The 19,598-nt window shown below is 28.8% G+C and overlaps 2 protein-coding genes and 1 non-coding gene across 8 annotated transcripts in view; all 3 read left to right on the forward strand.

Annotated features, from left to right (window-relative positions):
* Window positions 1-54: 54 nt before the first annotated feature.
* Window positions 55-7,825, forward strand: LOC109604578 (MAGUK p55 subfamily member 7). Of its 4 annotated transcripts, none has more exons than XM_020021115.2 (11): window positions 55-196; window positions 484-533; window positions 1,971-2,254; window positions 2,888-3,019; window positions 3,147-3,176; window positions 3,434-3,601; window positions 3,657-3,853; window positions 3,917-4,029; window positions 4,408-4,692; window positions 5,436-5,779; window positions 5,888-7,825. In XM_020021115.2, the coding sequence occupies exons 2-11, from the start codon at window positions 485-487 to the stop codon at window positions 6,062-6,064; spliced, it is 1,779 nt and encodes a 592-aa protein (XP_019876674.1). In that variant the 5' UTR covers window positions 55-196; window position 484; the 3' UTR covers window positions 6,065-7,825. The 4 variants fall into 4 exon arrangements, with proteins under 4 accessions (XP_019876674.1, XP_019876676.1, XP_019876675.1 ...); XM_020021117.2 differs by having other exon boundaries at window positions 4,513-4,692; XM_020021116.2 differs by lacking the exon at window positions 3,147-3,176.
* Trnam-cau (transfer RNA methionine (anticodon CAU)) lies at window positions 5,007-5,079 on the forward strand. Its single transcript has one exon. It is a non-coding gene; the product is annotated as a tRNA-Met (tRNA).
* A 1,293-nt stretch (window positions 7,826-9,118) lies between the features above and the next one.
* Window positions 9,119-19,598, forward strand: part of LOC109605661 (cortactin-binding protein 2) — a 67,064-nt gene continuing 56,584 nt past the window's right edge. The window contains exons 1-2 of one of the 3 annotated variants that reach the window (XM_049962512.1): window positions 9,119-9,362; window positions 10,936-10,999. In XM_049962512.1, coding sequence (XP_049818469.1) covers window positions 10,943-10,999 — 57 coding nt within the window. In that variant the 5' untranslated portion in view covers window positions 9,119-9,362; window positions 10,936-10,942. The remainder of the gene's footprint in view (window positions 9,363-10,935; window positions 11,000-19,598) is intronic. The other 2 variants (XM_049962513.1, XM_049962514.1) reach the window with 2 other exon arrangements.

Genomic DNA, 19,598 nt, shown 5'->3' on the forward strand with positions numbered 1-19,598 from the left:
CCTTAGATGTACTAAGTTTATTCTTGTATATTATATAATAGATATTTCCAAGAATATAATAAATATATAATCTGATATATTTTTATCCGGTAACATTGGCAAGCCTTCACGTCAAATCGCCATATTTCTTTCTTATGGTAGAGAAAAGGTGATTGATTACATGGAATGCAGTTCAAACACTTATATTATTTAAAAGGTAAATTAAAGAGATATTGTCGTCGGTTCATTGACGAACACAATCGATTTTTCATACGGATGGATAATTGATGACCCGGATTAATTGCTTGCGGGGCATTGGCATTAAGTTACAATTTTGTCTGCACCGATCGCATAATTTAATTGGAATAGAATTTCGCAATTCCGTATATGAAAAATTGTGTATTCCAGTCGAAACGGTGCATTGCACCGTTCCTTTGTAATTAGATTAGTTATAGATTTCAATGTGTTGATTAAAAGTGTTTAGTTGATTTTCTGTTTTTGTAGAATGACAACAAATGTGATGGCTAATGGAAATAAAGAGAAATGGGACCCAGGTATGACGAGAGCGAATTTTTGGATTGTTTGATTTATTACTGCGTGCACTATAGTAATTTTCTTTGAAAATTTGAACAAAATATTACTGCACGATTGTCTGATACATTCAATTAGATTTGTTCAAATTTCTTAATGAATTTTATTTTGTAGTATAATTATCTATTTATTTTTATATATTTTTCTTTATGTTTTGTGTTTTTACTAAATAAATATTAATAAAATTTACTTTATTTTATTTGATTTACAATAGTTTGCATTACTTTATTTTTAAACCTACTTACATATATATTGATCTGCAGGTAAGTCTACAAAGAAATTTATTTTTAGTCCTTTTATGACTACATACTATTAGTGACATTAATTAGGTTTTGGGGAGTAGCCAAAACAAATATATAATAATATAAATTCACCCATTTTAGCAACAACTAAGTAGTTAATTTTTTTGTGTATTTAATAAGTTAATTATAAAGATTTTTGAGTAATTGTTTATAGAAGTTTGAGTCCCCACTCTACACATAAATATTTCATGTTTATTTTTCAAAATTATGTTAATATAATACCTTTCAAAAAATATTTGAATATATATAAATACTCTTATGTATAATTATAATTATACATTCTTTAAAATATGTGTCAATTTTAATTAGAGAACTGAATTTATAGAATATTCATTTCAGTAACAATAAACTTAATAGTCACAAAAGGCGTTTTTCTGACACTAAATGCATGATTTAATTTTGCACTACTTTAGTATTAGTTTAGAATTTCTTGCACATCCAATTTAAAAATGTCAGAAAAACATATTTTTAATGAAAAGAGACTACACATGACACTTTCTATTTTGTTTAATTTAAGATAAATTTTGTTATGTATTATAGTGATTTTTAATGAATCTTAAACTGAATTTTTCTTTGTAATAATTTGTTTTTTAATCTAAAATCAATTAATATAAATGTACCTTCCACTAAGCAATTTAATTGTATATTTATTATACGTAAATCTAATAATAATATTTTTATTATATTATTATAAATGTATAATATATAATAAAATGATGATTCAGTTTTGTACTTCTTTAGTATTATTTTAGAATTTGTTACAAATAGATACGTAGTATAAAAATGTTGCTAAAATATATTTTTAATGAAAATGAAGATGACACTTTAATTTAAAATATCCTGTGTTGTTTATTATACTTTAAATAAAAAGAAAATATTTTATTAAATTATTATAAATTAATAATTTATAATAAACGGGGGATATGTGACAAGTTAGATTTAATTAAGAAACAAGTAAATCCAATACACAATAAATTTTTTACTATTTGCTGTTCTGGTGTATATTTAATTCATGCAATTAAAAACCAAGGATTTATTTCCTTGATATCCTTTGAGAAGATGTCATGACAACAGAAATTTTTATTAAACTTCCAACAGCACTATCCCGTCTGCTATCGACACTCCAACAGCCGGGAAACGACCTACCCTCCACCGACGAGGAGTTGGGATTTCTCAGCGATTTACTCCAGTCCAAGGAGCTCCACGCGTTGGTGAACGTACATAACAAGATCCTGAACAACGGTGCCAGCGACAAATTCTTTCCGATATTGTCGTGCTCGTTACAAGTAAATCGGGATGTTCTCGAGGTGTTAGCATCGAGAACGCCAACGTCCGATGACATCAAGGAGCTGTTTTATTTGCTTCAGAAACCCCACGTCCTGGTAAATAATTTTTTGATACCATTTTCTCATTTATATGTTGTAACAATCCGTACAATTCGACTTATTTATTTTAATATGTGACTCTAGAGATAATTCAGTGAGGGAGTAAATATAAAGAAAGAACATAATATTTCTTCATTCCTTTCTTTGATATTTATATTATGGTACTATTTTCGTTTACTAATTTGATATAGTTTAAATTATGATTTATATAACTATTAAATTATTTCAAAGATAAGTAAAGTATAGAGACATCGTCCATAAGTGTACAAAAGGTGTCAACGCTATTTTCAGCCAGCGATAACCAGTAAGAAAAACGGAATACAATGAAAGTGACTTGAATATAATTTGACAATAAGATTTAATCATACACATAGTCGAATAATGAAACTGAACGATCAATACTGCCGTGGCAAAAGCCATGTGTGTCTATGCATGCACTGAACATTTCTTTGTGGAATTAACGCGGAAGCTCGTACGGTCACATTTTATCGTTTAAACTGCATTTTATGCGGCGTAACACGTACACTTTACGTCGGATTTACCATAACATGTTCAGGGGTGGAACACATTGTTGCAATTCACTACAAATGTCTTTATAAATTAATAATAATGAAGTTATTTTAATTATAGTCCCTTTTGGAAGCCCACGATGCGGTTGCTCAAAAAGATTACTACCCACACCTTCCCGAAATACCCCAAGATTGCGACGAGGAGGAAGAGACGATCAAAATTGTACAACTAGTCAAAAGTAACGAACCCTTGGTAAGCAATCTTCTGTTATATAAATCCAATACGCACTGGACAAAAGCTACAAGCACCAAAGAGTTTGTCCTAGAAGTGCGTTGTGTGTCGTAACGAAACCAACAGAGTATTTTTGTTTCTTGCAAAGACTGGGGCACAAAGTGCTGAACCAATCGTTGTAAGTATTATTTAGTCATTCTTGTATCTATTTGTAACTACTTAACTATAGAGTTGCACTGTATAAAAATAATTCTCACTTACGTGTCGTTTCTGTCAGTTTTATCTTTGGGTGTCACAAAAAAGCAGGTGTTTCTGTGCTATCTCTAATACACAGGTGTTAATTTCAAAAATTATACTTCACTGAAACTCCTGGTTTTGATACTTACATCTATCTACATCAATTTTGATCAAGCAAATTCAACAAATTTTATTTAGGGTGCAACAATAAAAACGGACGAAACCACCGGCAAAATTGTCATAGCCAGAGTGATGCACGGCGGAGCTGCTGACAGGTCAGGACTGATCCATGTTGGAGACGAAGTCGTAGAAGTCAACGGAATCAACGTTGAAGGAAAAACACCAAATGATGTTCTCACAATTTTGGTACGTCAATAATAGGTCCATAATCTCTTGCCATTTTCATATTAATTTTTTTCAGCAAAACTCCGAAGGTACAATAACGTTTAAATTGGTACCTGCGGATGGAAAATGTTCCATAAGGGAGAGTAAAGTAAGAGTCCGAGCTCATTTTGATTATGATGCAGCCACGGATCCCTACATTCCTTGCAAAGAAGCTGGGCTTGATTTCAAGAAAGGAGATGTGTTGCATATAGTTTCGCAGGATGACGCTTACTGGTAATAATTATTTTATTTATAACTATGAATATCGTGTCTAGACGTTAAGGATTTTTATTTTAGGTGGCAGGCAAGAAGGGAAGGCGACAGAAACATGAGGGCTGGTCTGATACCCAGTAGAGCGTTGCAGGAACGAAGGATAATACATGAGAGAACTCAGGTGGATAATGAAGGAGGTGAGTTTTTTGTTTATATCTCTATAACCCAGTTCAGCTTTGCTTTACGCTTTTGCACATTCCTTCATAGTCACATTTATAGGTGTTTACGTTGTAAATATATAAATGTTTCATTTTAATAAAATACGTAGCTCATAAATAAAATTAATTTAGTTATACCTAATTTCCGCTTTTTCTTGTCTTACTATGTAGTGGTAAAATCAAACATCAGTCATCGTATTTGTAATTAGATACAAATAATGTCGAAAGTTGTTATATTTTACCATTCCAAAAACCGTAGTATGAGCCAACACTCTCACAAATCTGACCGCCCGTCACCGGTGCACACCATACTAACATCCTCATGTGTTTTTTTCATGTCTCCGATTCGGGCCGTAGGGCTTTGCTCTGTTTCAGCCTTGCCTGCGCTAACCTGCAGTAAGTCCCCGAAATCCCCCCGTTGCGCCTCCAAACCCAAAACTAAAAAAATCATGTATGACACAGCCGAGAACGACGATTTTGACCGCGAACAAATAGCGACTTACGAAGAAGTGGCCAAGCTCTATCCGAGGCCGGGCATCTATCGTCCAATTGTACTCATCGGGGCGCCGGGCGTCGGTCGCAATGAGCTCAAACGACGCCTCATAGACACTGATCCAGACAAGTATCGGACTCCTACTCCGTGTAAGTTTTATTATTTTGTGTGTGGTACATAAATCCCTTAAATCAATAGGTTTTGGTAGCCAATCTTGAACAAGAATGTTCATGTAATATATATATTAAGTTAAAAAATACTTTCTTATTTTAAAATTGCCTCTATTTGTAACTAGACTTCGTCAAGTAAAAAAGGCAGATATTCATATTCTTGTTACAAATCGTTTTAAACTATGTATTGTCACAAAAATGTTTATATAAATGTTTTGTAAATTATCATTGGTTTTTGATAAAAATCATAATTTTTGTAGTCATTTTTGTATTCGGTTATAAACATAACAACTGCCTCGGTAGCGCAGTAGGCAGCGCGTAAGTCTCATAATCTTAAGGTCGTGAGTTCGATCCTCACCCGGGGCATTACTTTTTTCTATTTTTCTTTAAACAGTCTTATATATTATTAATTTTCTAATTTATTAATATTTCTTTAACATTATCCATATGGTTAGCAACAAATTTATTTATAATTTGTTTAATGTTTGCCATGATAAAATATACAGTAAGGATATTTTATAAAAATTCAAATAATTTACTTAATTTATCTTTGTTGCAAATATTATATATTTTGTTTAAATGATCAAATGTACTATATTAAATTTTGTTTATTAATTTCATAAATCTGTGTATGTAAATGTATTATTTTTATGCTCATTAAAACAATTAATTAACAAGTATATTTAGCAGCATTTACATATTATTTGTTGACTCTTTCATAGTTACCAGTCGACCCATGAAACCTGGTGAAGTGAATGGCAAGGAGTACTTCTTCGTCTCCCGCGAAAAAATGGAAGAGGACATTGAGGCCAGTAAATTCATCGAATTCGGCGAGTACAAAGGCAATTTGTACGGAACCTCGTCGGAGAGCGTGAGGTCAATCATCAGTGAAGGACACGTATGCATTTTGAACCCACACTATCAGGCACTGAAAATGTTAAGGAACCCGCAGCTTAAGCCTTATATAATTTACATCAAGCCGCCTGATTTGGAGATCCTGAAGGACACCAGGAATGCCGTGCATGCTAGGTCAACATTCGACGTAAATAATTCAAGGGGATTCACGGTGAGTCTTGATTATGGTCTAATTCCTAAAAACGTAACATACATACCGGGTCTTGGCCTTTATTTTAATTTTTTTAATATCAGAACAAATAACTAAACCGTGTTTCAGGAAGAGGAATTTGTGGATATTGAAAAATCGGCTGCCAGGATAGAGTTTTTGTATGAACACTTTTTCGACGAAACTATCGTAAACTCCGACTTAGCAATTGCCTTTAGTCAACTTTTGTCGGCATGTAATCGTGTGGAGACGGAACCTCTGTGGGTGCCTGCTTCCTGGGTGCAATAATTTCCATTTGGAAAAATGTATTTTAAAAAGTTTTTTAAAACCGCCGAAAATCACAACTTTCAATTACCTTTCATTTTATACGGATGGATAAATGTTATTCCATGCGCAGGGTAATTAAATTGTTAAGAGAGTTGCATTTATGGATACAACCATTTTATTTGTATTCTTAATATAACATACTTCAATATAGTTTTTGAATTTTTAACGACTTATTTATCATTTGACTCTTGATTAAGATAACTGTTCCTATTTTCTGCTGTTGACTTATGTACGTAATATGTAACTATAGTTTTGATAATGATGTAGATGAATTAATCGTGAGATTTATACTGTCCAATTTTTAATTGAAAGACAATAAGTTGTTTATCAACGGTGTTATGTTAATTGAGAGATTTGATTTAGGTGGTTTCTGTTGTTATGTTATAAATGTATGTTTATAGCTATCTAAATTAAATATATTTTTATTTTTAGATCCCCATGAATAAAAATAATAAATTGTTGACTTGTACTTTTTAGAGTTGCTAAATAATTTATTTTCCTATTTCTCTCTTCTAGGCCAAATGTACTATCATTAATAATCGATTATTGTTTTATATTACTATTATCTAGTGCTGTAGGATATGCCACTTTGCCTGATGCTCAAATTATTTTTACCCCGTCATTTTCAATCAAGTAGTTAATTTATTTTAAATAACTATGTTATATTATAAAACGATTGACAATGACTGACGTAAATTAATTGTTGTATTCGGGAGTCAGAGCTTATCTAAAACAATTATTCAAAATATTCCAATACCTATTATTACATGTGCAATAATGTTACGAATAAAAATTAAACTGCAACCAAATATAAGAGTAAGTCGAATAAATAATACTAAATACTAGGGCCATTGTTTTGGGTAAGTGTTGATCCCTTTTTTAGCATTATTCCGTTTTAGACCTATCTACTTACGCTATGAGTAAAAAATAAGTTGTTGAACTATCTAGATATACATTTTTTAGCTAATAAGTAGTTAATAACATGTTTTCATTGATTTTGATGTCGACACTGCCAATTTCGTATTGAAGATATTAAATTCTAAATTGATGTTTTTATAGATTCATCATTTTCGAATTTATTGAGGTGCCTTTTCGACAGATGATTTTTTTAAAACGGTTTGTTAAGACGAATGTATACAATGGTATTTTAAACTGGTTTTAAGCACCATATAGTTAGGTAACAATCATTTTAATATTCAATGTGAGTTTTCATCTATAAAAATAGGATAAAACCACCGGTCAGTGCCAATCTAAGTTGGGTATCGTATTAGCGTTTGTTCTAATTCGAATGTGATGCCTTTTTGATTTGGCCGAATGTGCATTTATTAACGAATTGCCATCATATCATGTACAAAAACTGCGTTATTGTATACAGCTACTTGACATATTTAGTATTTGTACATATGTCACCTTAACGAATAACTGTTAAAAAAAATCGATTGGCGTTTAAGGACTCCTGTCATTCATCTTTATTGATATCTACCCACCAAGTACACCAAGTTTTTATAAATATTACGTAGAATTGTTAGTAATTGTCGTTATTATAAACTGATATTTCAATAAACGAGTAATTTAAAATGATTTTAAACACTTCACATAATAATAACTAATTTGAGTTTTCGTTTATTTATTGTGTGTTTAACAACTTTACTAATATTTTTTATAATTTATTCCTGTATATAGAGTGATGTAAAAGTTTATAAATAAATCAATTTTAAAGTATTTTTGTTTTATTATTTTATACTGATTTAACTCGTCATACCTGACCATGACAGAGCAGAGATTGTGCTACAACTGCTGCCCAAGATCCTTTTTTGAGACTTTAAGGCAACTGTTTGTAACCCCAAGAATGTATTGGCTTGGTTTAGTTAAATAATGTCAACCTTAATGTTGAGTGTTACATTTTTTGACATTCTAGAAGAATACGATACCATATGCTTGTTACATTGATTAAATTTGTTTACTAATGGAGGATAATGCTTGACCACACACTGTTCATGTGGTCTAAAATTATGTTGGTTCCGTTGGAATTGATTCTATGGTTTGGCTAACCCGCGGTTCAGACTTTAACCCTTTTTAATATATTTGGAACATACTTGGGAACGATTAAGGGACCATTTAAACCGTCCCAATAACTTGGTATTAAATTATAACCATGATAGAGCAGATATTGTGCTACAACTGTTGCTCAATACCGTTTTTTGAGACTTTAAGACAACGGTTTGTAACCCCAAGAATGTACTGATTGAGTTAAATAATGTCAACCAAAGTGATGGGTGTTACATTTTTGACATTTTAAAAGAATATAATATGCTTGCCATATTGATCTAATTTTTTTACTAATGGAGAGTAATGCTTGACCATACTATTCATGTGGTCTAAAATTATATTGGTTTCGTTGGAATTGATTCTATGGTTTGACCAACCCGTGGTTCAGACCTTAACCCTGTTTAATATATTTGATACATGCTTGGAGGTGATTAAGGGACCATCTAAACCGTCCCAAGAACTTAGAATTAAATTATTTTTATGTCTTTTTAGGATAATTCAAAAGGAGACAATTTTATGTAAAAATACAAAGTAATGGTCAATTATTATTGTGGCGTTGCGTTAATATCTTAGAGCAGTGTATTTCACGATAAAGTGTTGCATGTAGATTAAGATCAAATGGGACAATAAATAATTAGATTTACATTTATTATTCTACAACGAAATTAAATTCACGTGAAATGGAACAAGGAAATAAATATATAAACATAGATTAATTGACATGTGTAATGTTGAATTTTGTATTGAATTGATTAACTAATCAGTCACTTTAATATGGAATGTATTTTCGTTCATAAATTTTTCAACGGAAATAGGGAATAACAATTTTGGCAAACTTTCAGCGCATGCGATTATGAAATTTTTCTATCGTTCAAATCCTCACGTCGAGTTTCTGGCTGAGGCATATCGCTCTATAATTATATCAGTTTTATGCGGATACTTTCTGTGAACGATATCAGCGTTTTTTTGCAATGCCGAAACACACCTCTTTTAATTAACGGTGGCAAGTGACGATTAATTAACTGAATTGAGTTACTCTGGCTAATTAGATCTGCTGCATCCGTGGGCGAAGTAAATGTGGAGAGGGAAACAAAAGATTATCGTTCTTGATTAATTCGAACTGAAATATTGACAGACATGTGACTATTTTTTAAAACATAAACATATAATTTTATAGTTTATAGTGAATAGATTTTGACAAGTTTTCATGGTAAGGGTACATTTAATACATAACAAGCTATGTCATTGGCTTTATATTTATCAATATATTTATAAATTAAAATTATTAATGTAATTCATTTTAGCAAACATGGAATATACATTTTTTGACAATTATTCTATATTTTATAATTATTTATTCAAATTTTCATTATTGGTTTCAATTTAAAATAATATGTAAAAGAATATTTAGAATTTAGAATGAAATATATAATATATAAATAGATATTATTTAACATAAATCGTATCAAACAACTTGTTTGTCCTTAATATAAACTTATTTTATTTGTTTTCCACAAAACCCGTTACAAAATCCAGATCCAAGCATGAAATCACATCAACAAATCCAATATATAAACGAGGCGTGTTGAAAATAGTGCGTTTTCACGCCAGAAATTAATCTATTTCACCTGCAAAATAAAACTTTTGTTTGTGAAAAACAATCAAATATACGACCGAAAATAGAATGGGAACATTAATCAAACAAATTGCACTACACAAAGACTGAAAACCATGTTATTACTTGATATTTCATGGGTCAGAAACATTATAGCACATCAAATACATATACATAACAATTGTGCAATTTCAAGAGTTTCAAATTTACAAATTTAAATATCTACAATAATTTATGTCTTGTAAAGTTTTTTTAATGAAATAAATACGTTACTTAAACCACCCTTTCGGGCCGATCACGATTTCAGTGCCAATCGAAGCTTGATTAACCGCATCTAATCGACTAATAATTGCACCTTTGAACATCATAGTGTGCTAATGGGCCACACTTCACAAGGTGAGCTGCGAAAGGCGGCTTGTCGGCGCATTCGCCGCCTTCGACCTGTGATTGTTTCACGTTTTTACAAGTGAGGACTTTCAGTGAAGCTTTAACTACGGCCGTGCTTCAGTTTCATGGGAAACTAGGGGAAGTGTGCGCTCCCAACTTAGATCAAGAACATTCAACTGTGAATAGTCTAGTTACAAAGTCTACATAAATTAAAAAAGTATGTGTTGTTATTTGAAGCTAATTTTCTCTTATTATTTTGAAGTAACTAATATTTTTTCTTAGTTTTAATTAATTAATTATATATAATATATATAGTCTCATAGTTTCATATACAATTAAAGATTTTATAAGTTTTATTTTATTGAAATAACAATTAAATTTTACATTGTTTTATTAACAAAATAAGGCAAAATGTACAAAAATATTAAAACATCATCAAACTAATGTGGCTTTTAAGCAATTTGCAATTAAAATTATGCATTAGTTTATTAAAAAATTATATTTCAAAATGGGAAATTAAATGCAATGAAACTGACTGAATTTAAATCAGCTTTAAGTTACAGGAAGTATAATTTTGTTTTAGATTAGAATTTGCATTTAGTTTAAAATAAATTGCGGATGCCAAAACAATTTCCGGATTCGTATTTATATTTTAATTTTATAGAAAATATGTTATTTTAAAATGAATATTTTATCAATCGTGTTTTAAAATACTCTCTGCACAAATTTATTTTTATTAATATAATTTATATTATTGGAGATGTTATATTTACTTTTTCAGACACAAAATGGTATTATCAAGAAATGGCATGATTCACCCTTGCATCAAAGAGGTAATATTTGTTGTAAGTGTCGTTTCCTTTCTTAAATCTCTCTCTAACCTGACTTAAATCATTAAGATTTTTTGTTAGTCTATATTTTTTAAAGTTGGTTTTGTCATTTATTAATTTAATTTCCAGACGCATTCAAAACTTAATGCAAGTCATGTATATCATCACTTTCCAATTTAAATATGAAATTAAAGTGAATCTATAAATTATACAGTAACAAATTCTAATTCCATTGGTCACAGTCTGTTAGAATTGTCTAGTTACTGCCTAGTACATGGAAATTCCAGTACATTTCTTAATGGAAATTTTAATTAAATTAATCTCACTTACAATTTAACAGAATTTTGTTTCATATTAGCATTTTATGGATCTTTCAGTGTGAGTTAATGAAAAAGGTAAAATTAATTACGTCACCACATGTGAATATTCATTCGTTTCAATACGCACGCACATTACTATGCAGAAGGGAATACATGACAAAGGTCATTCTTATTTGTATTCCGAAAAGAAATTTATTAACACTAATTGGACATCAAAGCGTTCCTACCAAGTCCACCATGGGATACGTAATCTTGATTCCCATTAAAAGAAAATAGGTCACAATAAAATCTATTAAGATTAAGGTTGCAGGAATAATAACTCGTAATTAAAGTGGACCATCAGAACTTTGTTCGCCGTGGCAGTTTTGACCCAAAAAATAAAACAAACTGAGCTTTATGAGTGGTTTATCGGACTGAAAAAAACGGCGTAAGAACGACGGCAAAGTTAGTAAAGTTTCACGACTTAGACATATAAACTTCCTGGAACGAAATGAACTCCTTAACTGCATCTACGTTTGCATGTTGTGTGCTAAAGTGATAGGTACTAAAATTATCATAAATTTCATATAATTTCGTTAAAGTGTTAAAGTTGATTTCTATATTTGTAGGTTAAATTTGTAGTAGCACTAAACTTTTGATGTAATATGTATTGATTTAAGTATTGTAATGCGAAAAGTTTTAAAACAGTTATGGCGTTATAAATAAAACATTCAAAGTCTAGCTTCGATGATTAAAACTAAGATTTTATGGTAATTTCATTATGCAACTAATAAAATTTTAATAATTGACAAATACAGGAAATAAATGTACATAAATGAAATTTAGATAACACTCGGATAAGTATTGGAACAACAGGAGATGACTGTAATTTGTAATGAAAATGCATTCGCCAAACAAAGATAAGAATAAACTCATCGTCGCGAAATGGGTCAATGCTGGAATAGCTATTAACAAACCCCCGAACAATTAGCATGCTACGTGTAATTGCCCGTATCACCATCACGTTATGTGCTTTATTAATTTGTTCGTCGTGGACGTGTCACGTTCAATTTTAGCATACTTAATTATTTTAAAAACAATATCAGAGTAATTTTCAATTTTTAACTGGTTGAACTTTAAATTAACGTAAACCGTATCCGTAAAAATGAACTTTGTTTTAAAAGTCAATTATAACCAGGGGGCATTTTTAAATGAATATTCCGTAAATCCTAAAGACGGTCTTAATTTCTTTTATAACAATTTTCGCGGTGGAACCTTGGAAATAATTTTTATGCGCATTCACCATTATTAAGAATTTTGTGACCTGCAGGTTGTTTAAATGTAGGGGCGCCACTGTTTATTCGTGCTAAAGATTGATTGTACTTCCACACCTTGTCTATGCGAATTTATTCTGAATGGGATGACTGTGCGTTATATATTTCCTACTGAAAAGACATAAGGGTTCTAAATTTAGAATTGTGGTCTTATGAATATATTCATACACTTCACTAACCACTTTTGACGCCCATCAATCACATTTTAGGAATTATTATGCTTGATTACCATGCTAATTGTAATATTAATCGTTAGATTCACGTATAATACGAACGATTTTTGTGCTTGAATTTCCTAATAGGAAATGCTATAATAATTTATTAAGTTCAGAATTTTGTTAACTATATTTACTTTTCTTTTCTTTGAATTAATGCGACTGTTTACCAATTTTACCAACTTTAACATAGAATAACTTACATTAATCCAAATCAGTTACTGAATATCATTTGGAAGTAATAAGTAACACTTATCTATATTTATGTAGAAATATTTAAGATGGAATTGCCCATGTAACTCATTAATTTCTAATTCGATTTTAATCAATAATATCTTAAAAGAAAGAATATTGATAAATTTTGATAATTATGAGTCAATATAGACTGTAGACATTTAAATGGAATCACCTATGTTACTTATTTATTTCTAATTCGATTTTAATCAATAATATCTCAAAATATAGAGAATAAAAAGCTTTAGAATATTGACAATTTTTGATAATTATGAGTCAATATGTACTATAGCTATTTAATATAGAACCAACAATGTTATTTATATATTTCTAATTTGATTTTAATCAATAATATCTCAAAATATAGAGAATAAAAAGCTTTAGAATTTTGTCAATTTTTGATAATTAAGAGTCAATATTTACTATAGCTATTTAAGCTGGAATAACCCATGTAACTTATTTATTTCTAATTCAATTTTAATTAATAATATCTCAAAATATAGACAATAAAAAAAACTTTGGATAATTTTTGATAATTATGACCCAATATAGACTGCAGTCATTTATATGGAATCACCCATATTACTTATTTATTTCTAATTCGATTTTAATCAATAATATCTCAAAATTAAGAGAATAAAAAGCTTTATAATTTTGACAATTTTTGATAATTATGAGTCAATATGAACTGTAGCCATTTAAGATGGAATAACTCATATAACTTATCTATTTCTAATTCGATTTTAATTAATAGTATCTCAAAATATAGACAATAAAAGGCTCTTTTGATAATTTTTTATAATTATGAGTCAATATAGACTGTAGCCATTTAAATGGAATCACCCATATTACTTATCTATTTCCAATTTGATTTTAATCAATAAAATCTCAAAATATCGAGAATAAAGAGCTTTAGAATTTTGAGAATATTTGATAATTTTGAGTCAATATGTACTGTAACTATTTAAGAAGGAATCACTCATTTAACTCATTCATTTCTAATTCGATTTTAATCAATAATATCTCAAAATGTACACAATAAAAAACTTTAAAATTTTGACAATTTTTGATAATTATGAGTGAATATGCTCTGTAGCCATTTAAGATGGAATAACCCATATAACTTATTTATTTCTAATTCGATTTTAATTAAGAATATCTCAAAATATAGACAATAAAAAGCTCTTTTGATAATTTTCAATAATTATGAGTCAATATAGACTGTAGCCATTTAAATGAAATCACTCACGTTACCTATTTATTTCTAATTTGATTTTAATAAATAATATCTCAAAATATAGAGAATAAAAAGCTTTAGAATTTTGACAATTTTTGATAATTATGAGTCAATATGAACTGTAGCTATTTAATATGGAATCACCCATGCAACTTATTTATTTCTAATTCGATTTTAATCAATAATCAATATTTAAAAAGAAAACAAACAATAAAAAGCTCTAGAATTTTGACAACTTTTGATAATTAGGAATCAATATGCACCATAGCCATCACTCATGTAACTCATTTCATTCTAATTCAATTTTAATCAGTAATATCTCAAATGACTAAAATGTAACAAGTAATTATGTAACATATACATAAAAGTATCCCTTTGAGCAACTAATTTTAATATGAAGTAATTCTTATGTTATTCAAATGAAAAAGTTAATCAACGAGATAAAATGAAATAGCAATTAACAAGTCACACATTGATTTAAAAATTATAATCAATTATGAGTAGTTAAGACAGTAAAGAAAATGGAATTATTATAATATTAACTCCGTTTGCAATTTCGCCAAACAATCATCACAGATCAAATTATTGTAGTAATATTTCTAATTTTAATAATTGAGTTAATATACAGTGTAGACCCTTTGAGATGGAAATATAACGGCAACACATTTATTTCTAACTGGATTTTAATAATTTTAACTGTGTGTCAATCTTAAATAGACCTCAGAGAATAGTTTAATAAATTGTAGAGGACGAAATTCTTTTACTACTAACAAACAACGTGTACACAATTTTTAATTAAACCCATGATCCCACTGTTCGTAAAACTTTACGGCCTTGGTCAGCGTTAACAGCCTCTCATTCGAACATATGCAAACTGCGGATAAAGAGACCGTGCGGCAAAGCAGCGCCCGCACAGCGAATTAGATCGTATCAAAAAAGCAGTTCGTGTCGGCGAAGAAGAGTTAAACGGGCGCGCAACAACATTTAATCGGACACGTCTGCAAACATGAAACGGCACACGTTTCAGCAGTCTAAATGGGCGGTTTTCAGCCGATCTATCCAACTAAGGGGATGGAAGGGTGGAGGCGGGAACGGGTGTTAAATTGACGGGGTGGCGTCGGTATTTGGCCTGTACCAGGCGCGACTGTACATACTTTTTCCAACGGCCGCACTCGCTCACTCAAAACTCAACACTTTTCCAATTTTCACGCTGTTCTAATTTATATCAGGGGCGTGCGAACATGTGAGTTACGAAGTGGATGGAGTGGTCGATTTGGTTTTTACATTCGTGTTACATGAGTCATGTACAGGGTGTCCCAACTGATAATTTAATATTTATGTTTTCCGAAACTATCTTTATATTCGCTAAACATGCAAAAACTTGTGACATAATTACTGATTTTCAAATAAATTATGGTTAAGATACGTTAATAATATTTTTGGCAATGGATTTTATTATAATCATATGTATAAAAATACTATTTTAAATACTATTTTATAAATGGACGATAATATTAAATATCTCGAAATTCTCGAAATATCATCATATCTTAGTTAGAGATAATTTAACATACTATAAATAGACTATTCTCTAGTTATATTCATATATTGTAAAGAAGTATATTCTTGGAGATATTTTGAGTAATAAATAAAGTAAAATTTGTTACACTATTTTAAGAAAATTATGCTATGGACATTTAAGGTATGAAAAATACTATTTTGAATACGGACAATAATATTAAATATCTTGAAATTCACGAAATATCATCATATCTTAGTTAGAGATAATTTAATATACTATCAATAGACTATTTCTAGTTATTTTCATATATTGTAAAGAAGTATGTATATTCTTTGAGAAATTTTGAGTAATGAATACAGTAAAATTTGTTACACTTTTTTAAGAAAATTATGCTATGGACATTTAAGGTATGAAAAATACTATTTTCAATATGGATAATAATATTAAATATTTCGAAAATCACGAAATATCATCATATTTTAGTTAGAGATAATTTAACATACTATCAATAGACTATTTCTAGTTATATTCATATATTGTAATGAAGTATATTCTTTGAGATATTTTGTGTAATAAATAAAGTAGAATTTGTAATACTTTTTTAAGAAAATTATGTTATGGACATTTAAGGTATGAAAAATACTATTTTAAATACGGACAATAATATTAAATATCTCGAAATTCACGAAATATCATCATATCTTAGTTAGAGATAATTTAACATACTATAAATAGACTATTCTCTAGTTATATACATATATTGTAAAGAAGTATATTCTTTGAGATATTTTGAGTAATAAATAAAGTAAAATTTGTAATACTTTTTTAAGAAAATTATGCTATGGACATTTAAGGTATGAAAAATACTATTTTAAACATGGAAAATAATATTAAATATCTCAAAATTCATGAAATATCATCATATCTTAGTTAGAGATAATTTAATATACTATCAACTATTTCTAGTTATATTCATATATTGTAATGAAGTATATTCTTTGAGATATTTTGTGTAATAAATAAAATAGAATTTGTAATACTTTTTTAAGACAATTATGTTATGGACATTTAAGGTATGAAAAATACTATTTTAAATACGGACAATAATATTAAATAACTGGAAATTCACGAAATATCATCATATCTTAGTTAGAGATAATTTAACATACTATAAATAGACTATTCTCTAGTTATATACATATATTGTAAAGAAGTATATTCTTTGAGATATTTTGAGTAATAAATAAAGTAAAATTTGTAATACTTTTTTAAGAAAATTATGCTATGGACATTTAAGGTATGAAAAATACTATTTTAAACATGGAAAATAATATTAAATATCTCAAAATTCATGAAATATCATTATATCTTAGTTAGAGATAATTTAATATACTATCAATACACTATTTCTAGTTATATTCATATATTGTAATGAAGTATATTCTTTGAGATATTTTGTGTAATAAATAAAGTAGAATTTGTAATACTTTTTTAAGACAATTATGTTATGGACATTTAAGGTATGAAAAATACTATTTTAAATACGGACAATAATATTAAATATCTCGAAATTCATGAAATATCATCATATCTTAGTTAGAGATAATTTAATATACTATCAATACACTATTTCTAGTTATATTCATATAATGTAAAGAAGTATATTCTTTGAGATATTTTGAGTAATAAATAAAGTAAAATTTGTTACACTTTTTTAAGAAAATTATGCTATTGACATTTAAGGTATGAAAAATACTATTTTCAATATGGATAATAATATTAAATATCTCGAAATTCACGAAATATTATCATATTTTAGTTAGAGATAATTTAATATACTATCAATAGACTATTTCTAGTTATTTTCATATATTGTAAAGAAGTATATTCTTTGAAATACATTGAGTAATAAATAAAGTAAAATTTGTTATATTTGTTTAAGAAAATTAAACTATGGACATTTAAGGTATGAAAGATACTATTTTAAATAATATTAAATATCTGGAAATTCACGAAATATCATCATATCTTGGTTAGAGATAATTTAACATACTATAAATAGACTATTCTCTAGTTATATTCATATATTGTAAAGAAGTATATTCTTTGAGATATTTTGAGTAATAAATAAAGTAGAATTTGTAATACTTTTTTAAGAAAATTATGCTATGGACATTTAGGGTATGAAAAATACTATTTTAAATACGGACAATAATATTAAATATCTGGAAATTCTCGAAATATCATCATATCTTAGTTAGAGATAATTTAATATACTATCAATACACTATTTCTAGTTATATTCATATAATGTAAAGCAGTATATTCTTTGAGATATTTTGAGTAATAAATAAAGTAAAATTTGTTATATTTGTTTAAGAAAATTAAACTATGAACATCTAAGGTATGAAAAATACTATTTAAAATATGGACAATAATATTAAATATCTCGAAATTCATGAAATATCATCATAGATTAGTTAGAGATAATTTTATTATTCTAGTTATATTCATATATTGTAAAGAAGTATATTCTTTGAGATATTTTGAGTAATAAGTAAAGTAAAATTTGTCACACTTTTTTAAGAAAGTTATACTATGGACATTTCTAGTTATATTCATATATTGTAAAAAAGTATATTCTTTGAGATATTTTGGGTAATAAATAAAGTAAAATTTGTTACACTTTTTTAAGAAAATTAAACTTTTTCTGTCTTATCAGAAAATCTCCGTAAAGACAAAGTTCATCAATCTGTGACATCTTATGTAATACCTTAATTCTTAATTATGATTTTAATATGTATTTATTCTCAGTCGCATAAAAAATGGAACACATAAATTCAGTAATCAGATTTTATTAATTTATTTTTAGAATACAGTGTGGAGTAATAAAATCAATGAAGAATAATAGTTAATGATTAAAAATTTAGACAAAAATAATGAAAATATATCACGATCCTCCAGACTTATTGATTCACCTTGGCATTGTTCTAAGATGATAAATTTCATCCTGAGGTAATCTCATTCCATGCCACTTCTGACGTTAAAGGTTAGCCAAAATCAATGGATGCATGCTAAGTATCCTACCTAGGATGCAATTCTCGCATGAGCCCGACCATCTCAATTTTCGACAATTTTATTAATTTGAAAGGAAGGCAAAAAGACTGGATCCTACAGTAAACACTTTTTTCTTCTGTAAGTCACTTGTAGGTAATTGCACCAATCTCCTCCAGCTAAATTTCTATGGCGGCTGTCTTGACGTTCGTTTGAGGCTTGATCCCTCTCGTTCAAAACACCGATAATATTAACTCCGTTTGCAATTTCGCCAAACAATCATCACAGATCAAATTATTGTAGTAATATTTCTAATTTTAATAATTGAGTTAATATACAGTGTAGACCCTTTGAGATGGAAATATAACGGCAACACATTTATTTCTAACTGGATTTTAATAATTTTAACTGTGTGTCAATCTTAAATAGACCTCAGAGAATAGTTTAATAAATTGTAGAGGACGAAATTCTTTTACTACTAACAAACAACGTGTACACAATTTTTAATTAAACCCATGATCCCACTGTTCGTAAAACTTTACGGCCTTGGTCAGCGTTAACAGCCTCTCATTCGAACATATGCAAACTGCGGATAAAGAGACCGTGCGGCAAAGCAGCGCCCGCACAGCGAATTAGATCGTATCAAAAAAGCAGTTCGTGTCGGCGAAGAAGAGTTAAACGGGCGCGCAACAACATTTAATCGGACACGTCTGCAAACA

Source organism: Aethina tumida, chromosome 2, assembly GCF_024364675.1.
Source record: "Aethina tumida isolate Nest 87 chromosome 2, icAetTumi1.1, whole genome shotgun sequence".
NCBI lineage: Eukaryota > Metazoa > Arthropoda > Insecta > Coleoptera > Nitidulidae > Aethina > Aethina tumida.